Here is a 12,470-nt window from a genome sequence, read left to right as displayed (position 1 = left end):
TAGAAGGATTGAGAGAGAAAGATAGAGCAAGAGATAGATAGATTGAGAGAGAAAGACAGAGCAAGAGATAGAAGGATTAAGAGAGAAAGATAGAGCAAGAGATAAATAGATTGAGAGAGAAAGATAGAGCAAGAGATAGAGAGAAAGATAGAGCAGGAGATAGAAGGATTGAGAGAGAAAGATAGAGCAAGAGATAGAGAGAAAGATAGAGCAAGCGATAGAGAGACCGTCAAGAGTGAGAGAGATATGGAAAAGGAAAGGGAGAGAAAGAAAGCGATAGAGAGAAAATGAAAGGGAGGAGAGAGAGAAAAGGTAAGACAGAGAAAAAAAGATAGAGAGGCTTTTTGTCCGTCTGATAGGAAGAGAGAGAATGATAGAGACGAAGTAAGAGAAATATTTCGTCTGACTTAAAGCGTTTATCGATAATCACTGTATTGATTTATGTAAACTGGTTTATCACTTAACCGTAATCGATAAGTAAGCCAGTCACACTTTTCTTGGTGAAGTGTATAAAATTGAACAAAAAATCGATAATAAAAGACAAAACAATATTATGGTACCTCTGTCCATCTACCATCCATCGAGTGTTGTATAGAAAATAAAATAAAATACGTATAACTCTTAGCATGTCATACGCATAGCTGGCTTTTTTCGTTGACTGAGTCGTTTGCAAACAAACCGATGAATATCGATTTAGCGTACTCAACGTAAAGTGCGCACAAATGTTTGTCAAACTCAATTACCTTACGTTGAAGGCTCAGCTGTAGGAGATATTCCAGCCATGCCCTCCCCCACACTCATTCCCCGTTTCATAGGCGATAAAAGCTCCCATGTGGTGCTCGGTATATGCATACATATATGTTTATATATGTATTAGGCACATACATAACTATATTAAATGCTGCTGTGATCCTTTGTTCGCAAATGCAAATCAATCAACATTTCATTAAAATGAAGCCAGCCAAAATAATCCAAAGAGCAGAAATGCCTGGGCCCAAGCGTTGGCTTGGCTTTCGCGTTGGCTTTGTGTACGTCACAGGGCGCTAAATTTAATACGCATTAATAATGTACGCCTACAGTGAACGCCTGCTACAATCCCGCCAAATTGCTGCTAAATGCTTAAACTCTGGAAATTGCATGTGTAGGCAGGAGTTTTTGCGAATGCTATCAGACTTTGCATTATATCGATAACTATCGATAAAAGACGAATATAGTTGAAGTAATGGAACGATATGGCATACAAAAAAAATATACTAAAAGATGGCAAAAACAAGGATATGGAGAATGAAACGAAATGGAATGGAATACTTTTAGTTTTGCTCTAGGCTCTTTCAGAAACATTTCATTACCTTCCACCAATGAAATGAAATGAAACATGCTCTTTCTCTCACATTCACAATCGCTTATGATACGGAATGAAATGAGATAGAACTGCTGAAGTGCACATACTCTTAGATTTAAGGCAGCCAAGCGAGTTTTGTGTAACGTTGTATTAATTTACACAATGAAAAGAGTCGCAGCTTGGATCTTCGTGTGCTTTGCTTTTGTCACATGTTAGTGAGTGTTTACTGTAGCATTTAGAGGCTTTTGTTCACATGTGTCACAGGCGTAGGTGTGCCTTGGCATCGCTGTCTGCCTGCGTGGGCTGGCAACAAAAGGCGTCCACAGACCCAGACATTGGCCGCACCCCGACGCATGGCAGAGTAGCTGAGCAATTAGCCTGCGCCCGCACAGTGCCTGCCAAACTGTATGCCAGTGACAGCAAGAATTCCCCAAGTGGGCAATTAAACGAATCTGCGAGTCCAAAGTGTTGTTCGCTGAATCTATAGATGGCATTAGAGCTTTGCTTGCCAGCTAATCTGATGAATGTCAACATCGATAGCATTCCCAATGCCGTTCCCGTTCCCGTTCCCGTTGCCTACACTAATTCCCAATTCCGTGCCCTACACCAATTCCCATCTCCCCATTCGGCATTTCCGCTGCTCCGCATCCGCCGCGGCAACAGGTGGGGCAGCAGCTGCCAAACTGTGAAGCTGCCCAGCCACGCGAATGCAATATCTATATCTGTCTTTATGTGCCAACTAGACATGGCTATATACACATATATGTATATATATATCAATATGTATGTATGTGTATGTGTGTGTGTGTGTATGTATACATACTCTAATCTGTATTGTGAGCGTTGTCGTCAACAAAATGCTTCACGCTTCGTGCACATTCCACTTGTGCGTTCAATTGCTGCGACTCTCATACCAATCCATACGGTTGCCCTGCCCACAAAACTCAAGCCAACTCAGTTAACTTCAAAATCTACCCTCCTGCCCAGCCCTCGTCTATTCATTTCTGTCATCAACGTCGCCGTTTCATTCATTCATTCCATTTTTTTTGCTTTCAGCCACATTTTATCGGATTATTGACAGTCAAGACGAGCTGGTGGCTCCATATGCGTAGGACTCTGTCTCTCTCTATCAGGCAGGCTGCTCATCAGTTGACAGCAGAGGAGGTCCTGGGGCAGCTGGCGCCCAGTCGATCTGCTCGAGAGGAGGCTGCACTTAAACACTTATCGCATTTCAAATCGTTGACTCGATTCGCCTGGGTTCCGCTCAGTTGGCCTGGCAATAACCTATTGACTAGACTTCATTTGGCGTAATCTGTTCCCAAACATATATCCAACCTGTCCAACATCGAGCATATCCGAATTACCACTTAAGAAACGGCACTCAAAACCTCCTTAATCCAGCTCATCCAACCAAACGAATGAAAGCTGATGGATACAGACAGCATCTACTTTGCGGCACTGATGATTGATTCAACTACATTCAATCAAACAATCTGACCATATTTTTAAAACACAAACTCATATTAATGTTCATGAACTTGAGTTAGAATATCAAAAAAACCTGATGTGAAAGAGACATTTTAGTGTTTAGTTTTCAGTTCTTAGCTCGGATTTCAATAACGTTCGAAAATGTTTAGTCTGCTTCTTGCAAAGTAAGTCCCTCCAGACTGTTTTGAAAGCATTTAGCTGTGTTGTATAATGCTAAATTTATGCAGTGTTGCGTAAATTGTTATGTACAAAGCAGTAAGCAGTGTTGTACAAACTATTATTTCTCACACTATTTACTAGTGTTGAGTAACTGTTATTGAGCAAGCAAAAGGAGTGTTGAACAACTTTAAGCAACAATTGAAATATTAAAATAAAATTATTATTATTATAAAATTATATTATTATGAAGCGAAGAATTTGAAAACAAATCAAAAAGCATTTTTGGTTAATATTAAAAAAGAAAAAAAAAATAAATAAAATATTAATACATTATTATATTATTTTTATGTACAAAACCTGTTTAATCAATCATTTTTTCTGTTAAATCTCACTTTCATTTCCAGATATAAGTTTTTTAACAAACAATTTTGGGTAATAATTAATAATAATTAATAATAGTAACTGGTATTGAACATGAAATCCTTATTTTAAATAAAGAAATACAATTAAACATTTTCAAATAAGCTTTGAAAGAAATGAGCAAAATTTTATAATAATAATTATATTGCAAAAAAAAACAAAAAAAAATTTTTCTCACATTGAAAAGTAAAATTTATGAGAAATTATAATCAATGCATAAAATTATAAGTAATTATTGTTATTAAAAAAGTAAAAGTAAAAGTTAAAATAAAATTAAAAACCCAAAAAGCTTTGCCAGTTTTATTTTCAAATAAAAATTTAAGAAAAAATAAATAAAAATAAAACTAAAACTTAACATATTTATAAATAATAAATAAATAATAATAATAAATTATATAATAAATTAATTAAAGTGAAATACAACATTTTTTATTATTCCTAAGCAAAAATATTAAGAGTGTTGCATATATTAAAATTTGATTGGCTGTAATATAGTTTTAAATAGCACATTCAGAATTTAACTTGAGTTTTTAATTTAATAATATATACAATTCTGTAAAATATTAGAATATAAAAAAATAAATATTTTAGATATTCTAAGCTTTTATTTTTGTTAGATTATTTCTTAAGCAGTTCAATCATTCAATTACATTCGCAATTTGCATTTGGGGAATGCCCTCAATGTGCACTTTGCAGTCGATAAATACAAGGAAGCATTCCTTTACGATTGTGTGACTCCAGCAATGGCTGCCAAACTGTAAAGCTGCAACTTGTCAGCTCGGCGGGTCGAACATCGCTGCACCCAAAAAACGTGGCCAAATAAATATATGATACGCATTTAAAAAGGGAATAAATGAAAAAGGAAATCTACAAAAAGAGCGGAAAAGCGTAATAGGAAAACAGACAGATAGACAGACAGACAGAAAGAGCTTGCATAAAATCAATATATTCGTTTTCATTTTGTGAAACGGGCAAAACAACTTTTCTCATGCGAAAACTTGCACACACACAAACACACGCTTCCATTGCAGCTGTCAAATACATGTCAATACAATCCCACACTCGCACACACACATACTGATGCATATATTGTGTTACTAAGGTTTATTCAATTAGCCAAACAACTGGAATTTAATTTAAACTTACAGTATTCTTTGTTAATTTGTTGTACCCTGTAAGTCGGCAAACATATGAAAAGGATAGGGTATAGCTAGTGCGTACATAGCGATTTTAAAGGAATGAGAAAGATAAGAGTAGAGCTTCGCATCGACTGAAGTGAGGCTTAAGTTATATACCTTTCTGAGCTTAAATGTAAGGGGTATGTTTGGATTCATATTTAAAGCAAACTTCTTCAAGTACCGGATATAACCCAGCCAAGTCAGAGAACCACAGTATTGTTGTCCTTCTCTCTCTCTGTCTCTTTCTCTTTCTCTTTAATCAAAAGCATTTATATTGCTTTGTTTTATAAAGTATTACCTCTAAATCCTTCAGAAGTGGAATATAATGACAGATTCTCTATGAATATATGTGTGCTTGTAGCTAAGCTGATTGTAGGGTATCTGCTGTGCTTGCTACTTGAGTTCATCTCCTATAATATTTTGTTAGCAGTTCGCGTTGTCTTACTTTGAGTTGTTCCTTGTCTCTTTCTCTCTCTCTCTCTGTCTCTCTCTCTCTCTCTCTATCTTTCCCTCTTTCTGTATGACTTTTGCATTTGTTTTAGCTTGTGTTTTTGTTTGTTAAATTTTTAATTGAATTGACGACGTTTTTGCATTCTTTAACCAAAGCTCAGTCAGGGCCAGGTGAAATGGTCAGTTGCTTTGCCTACGGCTCAATATCTCGTTCTGCTCTTGAAGGCAGGAGTTACAGACTCAAAGGACTTTTCTATAGCTGTGTGTGTTGGTGTCTGTGGCTGTGTGTATCTATGTGTCTGTGTGCTATGCAATTGCAACAAAAATAATATTCCAATTTAAAATGTTTTCTTCTCTGTAGATAACTTTTTCCCTTTAACACTGTGGCCTGGCAGGTGGCATTCAACAGGAATGCACAACTTTATGTTTGCCATAGCAAATAGTTTTGAATAAGTTATATATATATATACACTGTGCATATATATTCATATAATCGTATACATCCATCTGCAGCAGCAGCATAAGCTGTCAAATCAAAGCAACCAGACGGTTGCGACTGAGATGGATATTTAGACCACTCCAAAAGGGTCCTTATGATTGTCAATGCACGCGTAGAAGCGACAAAATATGGGCATTCTGGAAATGTACTTGGTTGGGCGGCAAACTGACTCAATCTGACACACACATATATACATACATGTATACATATATATATAAACTATATGTAAGAGCTCTAGGTGGAAGCGCCTGCCTGGCAAAGACCCCGCTCCGTGTATGCATATAGCTAAAAGGGCTCAAAGCCCTAGCAATGTATCGATTCTTATCGATATTATGAAAATTCTATGAGTTATCGAACGAAAATGTCCAACTTTTACTGCGTGTGATATGCAAGAATATCTTCATGCAGTAGGAGGGACGGACGGACGAAAATTGACTAATTTAATTTGTCTCAGCTCGTCTTCTTGATCAGGAATATATATACTAAATGCCTTCCTCTGTCCCTCTAGCTGGCTGCTCACTCTCAATGGGCGCAAAGCACAAAAAACCTTTGCCCCATATATAAGGAATATATATTCAAGGTTTCTGGCAAGACTTCGTAGCAATCATAGACATCATTTGTATTTAATAAACATGGATTACAAATATATATCGATGTCTGCCATATATATATATATATATATATATATATATATACATGTCTATATAAGCCATCGACTTAAATTTGGGTGCATAAAACACTATCAAATAAGTTTACAAAATGTTCACATATGGAAAAACAAAATATAGAAAAGGTTAAGAAAACATTAAAGTTACAGTTTATTATAAAAAAAGTAAATATTTCAAAAACATTATGCATATCTATAAATATTTGTTGCAATGTTAAGTAAATAAATAAAAAGTTGTGTACAAAAATTTTAAATTGAATGAAATTTCTGAAAATGAAACTTCAACAATTTTGTTCAGGCTTTGATGGCGTGTAATCTGATTATTAGCTGAAATATATACCTGGGCTGAAATGGCTGAATACATTCTGTGTCTTACCTTTTTCGAGAGCTGAGTTATATCCACGGGCGTCACACGATTCAAAGCAGCCAACCGCTGTAGACGCTCCCTAGCGTGCTCCTCGACGGCAATGACAAACGCGTCCTGCACGGAGTTGCCAATATCCCACGCTAAAAGCGAGAAAGAGAGAGGAGAGAGAGAGAGAGAGGATAAGAATATAACGAAAATGATTTATGAGGCAAATGGTTTGGAGATGCTGCCACAGCCAGACAACAAAACCCGCCAACCACGAACCACCAACCACAGCAGCAGCAGCAACGACAACAATAACAAAGTTCTGGGAGCGTGCCACAAACAGCAAATGGGAGAAAAACAAAATATACATGCAGTGAAACCCCAAAATATGCGACACTATTTAAATTCTTACAGCATTATGCGCCTCAATAAGGGTACTCCAGCATGAAGCGCGCAATTCGAGGTATTTGCGCACTCACACTCCCTTTATATGTTTTGCAAGTGTATTACACTCCACAATAAGGGTGTTCCATTAGTAAACATGTTAACAGTATATTAAAGGTATTCCCGCTAACATATACATATATTATGCTCCACTATGAGAGTATTCCTTTTGGGAGTATTTCCGCATTTCAGCTAGTTCAAATAAGGGTAGTCCATCTAAAAGTTCAAGAGTATTACACAGTCGGTAGCCGGTAGCCGTTATTGTTATTATTATAATTGGCATTATTTCTGGCTCGGTCTCAACTTTTTAACGAGCTGTGAAACTGTAATCGAAACGGAAACCCATTCGTATTGCAATCACGTCAAGCATCAAAGTGAAATGACAGTAATAAAGTTTGAGAGGCATTGGAAAGGCGAAAAGCGAAAGGCGAGTGAGAACCAAAAATTCAAATAAAACCTAACGGGGTCCGTGATATGTCCATATCCAATCATAATTAGCTGTAGACTATAGAAATAATATCAATTACCTCTTAAATATATATATATATAAGATATATATATAAGATATATGTATATATAAGATATATGTATAGTTTAAGTGAGATCTTTTAGATTTATATATATATATATATATGTAATTTAAGCAACTTCTTCATATCATGCACATGTAAGAAGAGTTGCGCCTGATGTACACATTCTTTTGGCCACTACTGTGCGGGACATATTGTAGGCCTCTCTGCTGTGTGCTGTGTGTGCATGTGTGAGTGTGAGAGTGCCTGGGTGAATATGTGGTGAAACATGTTCATTAATAAGGCATTTCCGCTTGACGATCGCCATACGAGTCGAACAAATCGAACAATACAAATTGCTAGATTATATTGTACACACACACACACACACACACACACACAGACAGAGCGAGAGAGGGACATGCATGCACACACTCAGAAGTCAGTTGAATATTATTTATATGGAAATCTCATGAGTATGCCAATGTAGTCGAATAATGCACTTTGAAGTCGATGGGGCGTATGGGCGTATGGGCGTATGGGCATGGGGGCGTGGGGGCGGGGCATCGTATATATCTCCTATACATTTACTTTGCATGCCAGCTGATTGAGTGGAAATGGATATGCATAGCCAAAATGGGCAGGCAGCGGAGGTGGGGCCGTTCCCTTGAGTAAATCCCTGTCATTTGCATAGGCAAATGCGTAACTCTTGATTTAACCAGCTGGAAAATCAAATGCCGCACACATCTCATTGGATAAAAACCTAATTTGAGCTCTATCTACCAGGCACCTGGCCAAACATCTAATAGCTTATCCAAGCTACAGATGGAACTGATTCTAAAGGTGCTAGGAATGATGACAACAGCTCGGCATTGCCTAATAAAGCAATGGAACAAAATCTCTAAGGGGCATCCTGACCCATGATAAGTTCAACTTGGTCAAAGCTTGCCTCGCAATATCTTAAAGCAAACACAACACAACAGGGAAAAGTTTCCACTTTTTGGGAGTCAAAAATCCTTCTCTAAGTCCTTCATCTCATGAAGAATAGGAATGGATAGCTCTGTGCACATGTAAGAATCATTAGAATCGCTTGCAGAAGTCTAGCATAGGCACAGACCTGTCGCATCAACGATTCTAACACTATGCACAGAACTATCCCCATTTTCGGAGAGGCTGAGACTCAGACTCGCGTGCTTAGAAGCACCTGAGAACCGTCATAGATACGAGTAGCTCTGTGTTTACTCAGGTTAATTGTGAGTTCATTGTGAATTCATTGAGCCCCATTAGTTGAGCTGATGATGCGTATGAGAAATGCATTAAATATGGAACAAATTTCTTTGGGGATGCATAGGACACGGATAGTTTCCTTTCATGGATTGATTTCTCTTTCCGTATATCGTCAGAAGTTTGCTGGGAAACTGCTGAAGGAATTTTTCCAACTATTGTGTGGGAAAGGAAAAGTTTTATTTTTAAAATTCGGTTTGCTGCTGTCAGCACCAACATCTCTGCCAGACCTCGAAAGGGCCCAACCACCGAAACACCTAACCACCCGACCACTGAGCCACCCAGCCACCCAGCCACCCAGCTGCCCAACCATCCAAGCATCTGCCTTGACGCTGGCAAACATTGCTTTTTGCCGCACTCAACTTTAGCTGTCACTTTTATTGCTTTTCAGCTGCAGCTTGCCACGCCCACATACCCTAACGCCTACGCGCCCGTTTAGCCTTCAACACATCGTCAGCGCAGCCTCGGCTTTAATTTCATTTTGACGCCCATGCATTTTTCATACCCTGCAACACGCAGCAGCAAATGCAAAGATTTAGCGGCATGCACAACGTCATTTATGCGATAAGTTATCGATAGCTGTTCGATGAGACGTAGATATCGATTACAGCTACAGTTTATCGAGTTCTTATCACATTACTGCAACTAGCTTCCGAACAAAATATCTGATTTTAATGGAAAGTTATCTATACTTATCGATATATCGATAACTTAAGAAATGCTTGTGATATAATAAATGATGTATCATATTTCATTTACAGCTATTTAGATACATCTTAGAATAAAAATCGATGTATGCTCTAAGCTGAAATCGTAGGTAATCGATAGCCGATAACTAAATGAGAAGTCAATTGTTGTCAAATCTCTGGCCCGAAGGAGACTCGGTATAGTTATCAATATAGCTATCCAGAGTCCAAGAATATTGTGCAGCTCTAGGCGATTGCTGACAGAAAATTGGCGGGTATCGCACAGTCGAGCTGCTTTTATTAGTTTTTGTTTAGTCAAGAATTTTTTCGGGCTGTTGATTGCATCAAAGGGGGGCCATCATAGTGGATGCAGCGCCTAGAGCATGACGCAGCCATGTGGCAGTAGTTGCTCAATCTTGGCTCTAGGCCGCGCTCTGTACCATGCCACCACGCTACACGCTCCACGCTCCACGCTCCACACTCACGCGCTGCGGCCACTCGCAGTTGCAAATCCAATTAGGCGCCGCTTCGTCATATGTCGTTGAACCTCCACAGGCGCAGCAGGCACTGGCAGCCATGCTTTGACTTTTAATCTCATTTGGTGCTCTGTATGTGTGTGTGTGTGTGTGTGTGTGTGTGTGTGTGTGTGTGTGTGTGTGTGTGCGTGTGTGTGTGCGTGTGTGTGTCTGTATATTGTGAAGCACGACAGCTCGTATGACGCGCCTTGTCAGCTGCAAGGCGATTGAGTTCATGTCCACGTCCACGTCCGCGTCCAAGTCGAGTGCATCTGGGGAGCCACTGCACATGCAACTGCTTAACTTGGCCAGTTAAAACTGTTAACTCTGTGCGGTTCGCATCTACTCATTGTCCATTACCCATTGGTGCCAGGTTATTAACCTTAATTAGCAATTAATGGCGCTAAAGGGCCACATCGCCTGCTCTCTACATAAATTGAATAGCTCATCGTCATTGTCATCAGTGTCATTATAGACAGTCTGTTGAAGTGTGTGTGTACACACACGCACACAACAGCAGCTGTGGACCAGGCGGAAATCACATCGCGAACAAATCGATAAACAATAAACTCAAGTGCTCTCTAATTGGGAATGCATAAACAAACATCTAACAACAACAACATCAACAACTCCTTAGACCTTTGCAGCAAAATAAAGTTTAAGCCATGGCAATAAATCGATTTTGCAATCGACCGTTGTGAGTCCTAAATCTTGTTATTTCATCGTCATATTTTCATATTCACGCCAAGTTCAATCTCTCTCTGATAAAATATGATTTTAAGGGTACGTCGAAGCAGTAATATTCCATTCATTCTACGATTCTTTGATACAAACATGGCAACAGCCATTCCACACACACACATATATAGAGATGCATAAGCACGAGCTCTGCTTACTGCGCAGTTTGCGCAGCGACTGCGCTGCAGACTGCAGCATGGACTTTCATGTGGATAATTAATTGTTGATTAAGTTTTCTAAATGGAGTTTCTGAATTAAATCTTGAGTGTGTTAATGACACTCCTAAGTTTGTATTTGCCTGAGCACAAATCTCTTAAGGAACCCGCAGAGTAACTCTAAAGTCTAAAACAAATAGCATTTGTATCGATTTGTATCGATTACAAGGCTATGAGATGAGTTATCGCACAAATTGATCAACTTTCAAATTTCAAGTTTCTAGTTTGTGGTTTATTGAACGTGCGGACAGATGCTCGTCGTCCTGATCAAAAATAAATATGCTTTATGAGGTCTGCTACGTCTCTGCCTCTGTTACATAAAAGCATTATATCCTGAGTTCCCCTTGTAATGGGTCACGGCATAAAAAGTCAAGTTTTGACTGGAGAAACTATACACACGTGTAGGTTCCACATTCCTAAGCTTCACAACTGATTATCTGTTGAAAATCTATATTGGCCAGTCAAAATATTCCGTATATATAAAATATCTTATATATACATACATATAAACATATACTTATGCATATACAAAAGCTGAATATTCCATTGCAGTTTCTTGGACTTCAGATATCTCCAGAAATGGAAACGAATGGCTTCTTATGATACTTAAGTTGACTATATATTTATATATATACTTGCATACATCCGTAGTTATATATTAGATGACTTTCCGATCAAATACTTTGTAGTTGTTGCTGGGAAATTGTCTCTATTTAGTTTTTGATATATTTTTATCATATATTGCACATAATATGAATCTTCTTCTGTGTAGATTTATAACAAAGCTCAACATTTGTCTCTGCTAAGAGAATATTTATGCAAAGATATTTACATTTATATATAGTTACATTGCTGATGGAGGCAGATAAGCTGAATCAGTTTTCCATCTGCCTTTCCATCGATAACCCAAATCGATAAATGTCATCAAGAGATAAAACTATCAACTATAGCTTAGAATCTATAGAAGTTGAGAATTCAGAAATTCAAATCGAATCGGATTCAAGCCTTATACCCATTGAAGCACGCTGTTTAAAAGCTCTCCCAACGAACCAACACCTGAGAAGCTTTCTGTTTATTTAAATTACCAAATCTCAATTGCAATTGTTATTTGTATTTATTTGGTGTTGAGGCATGTGATTTTGACTATTTATTTATTATACCCTGTACACAATGGGAATGTAAGAAAGGGGTATACTGATGCGGTACTGATGTAGACAGCTGAGAAATCGATATTAGATACGAAAGAAAAATCGGAATGTTATATATATTCCATTAATGGGTTTATGCACTATGTAGAGGATCAGGATCAAGCTATCACTGTCTCGCCAATAGATCAATATATATATTCTGGTGATGGCCACATAGACTACCTAAGCATGAGGCGGCTCTAGAAGAAGTTTCGTTTACAATGTCTAGACAAGACAACGATAAAGGAATAAAACGAATGTGTCCAGGTCATCTGCTAGTCGGATATCTGCAGTCGCAGAGATTTCAGTTAATATCATAATAAATATATAATGTGCT

The 12,470-nt window shown here is 38.0% G+C and overlaps 1 protein-coding gene across 3 annotated transcripts in view; it reads right to left on the bottom strand.

Moving 5' to 3' along the window:
* Window positions 1-12,470, bottom strand: part of LOC111594244 (MAGUK p55 subfamily member 5-A) — a 77,620-nt gene that overhangs the window by 38,364 nt on the left and 26,786 nt on the right. For all 3 annotated transcript variants that reach the window (XM_030225888.1, XM_030225889.1, XM_030225891.1), the window contains exon 5: window positions 6,580-6,710. In XM_030225888.1, the coding sequence (XP_030081748.1) occupies window positions 6,580-6,710 (131 nt within the window). The remainder of the gene's footprint in view (window positions 1-6,579; window positions 6,711-12,470) is intronic.

The sequence above is a fragment of the Drosophila hydei genome, unplaced genomic scaffold (genome assembly GCF_003285905.1).
Source record: "Drosophila hydei strain 15085-1641.00,03,60 unplaced genomic scaffold, DhydRS2 tig00008148-arrow-arrow-pilon, whole genome shotgun sequence".
NCBI classification, from domain to species: Eukaryota; Metazoa; Arthropoda; class Insecta; order Diptera; family Drosophilidae; genus Drosophila; species Drosophila hydei.
This window is presented reverse-complemented; position numbering and strand designations above follow the sequence as displayed.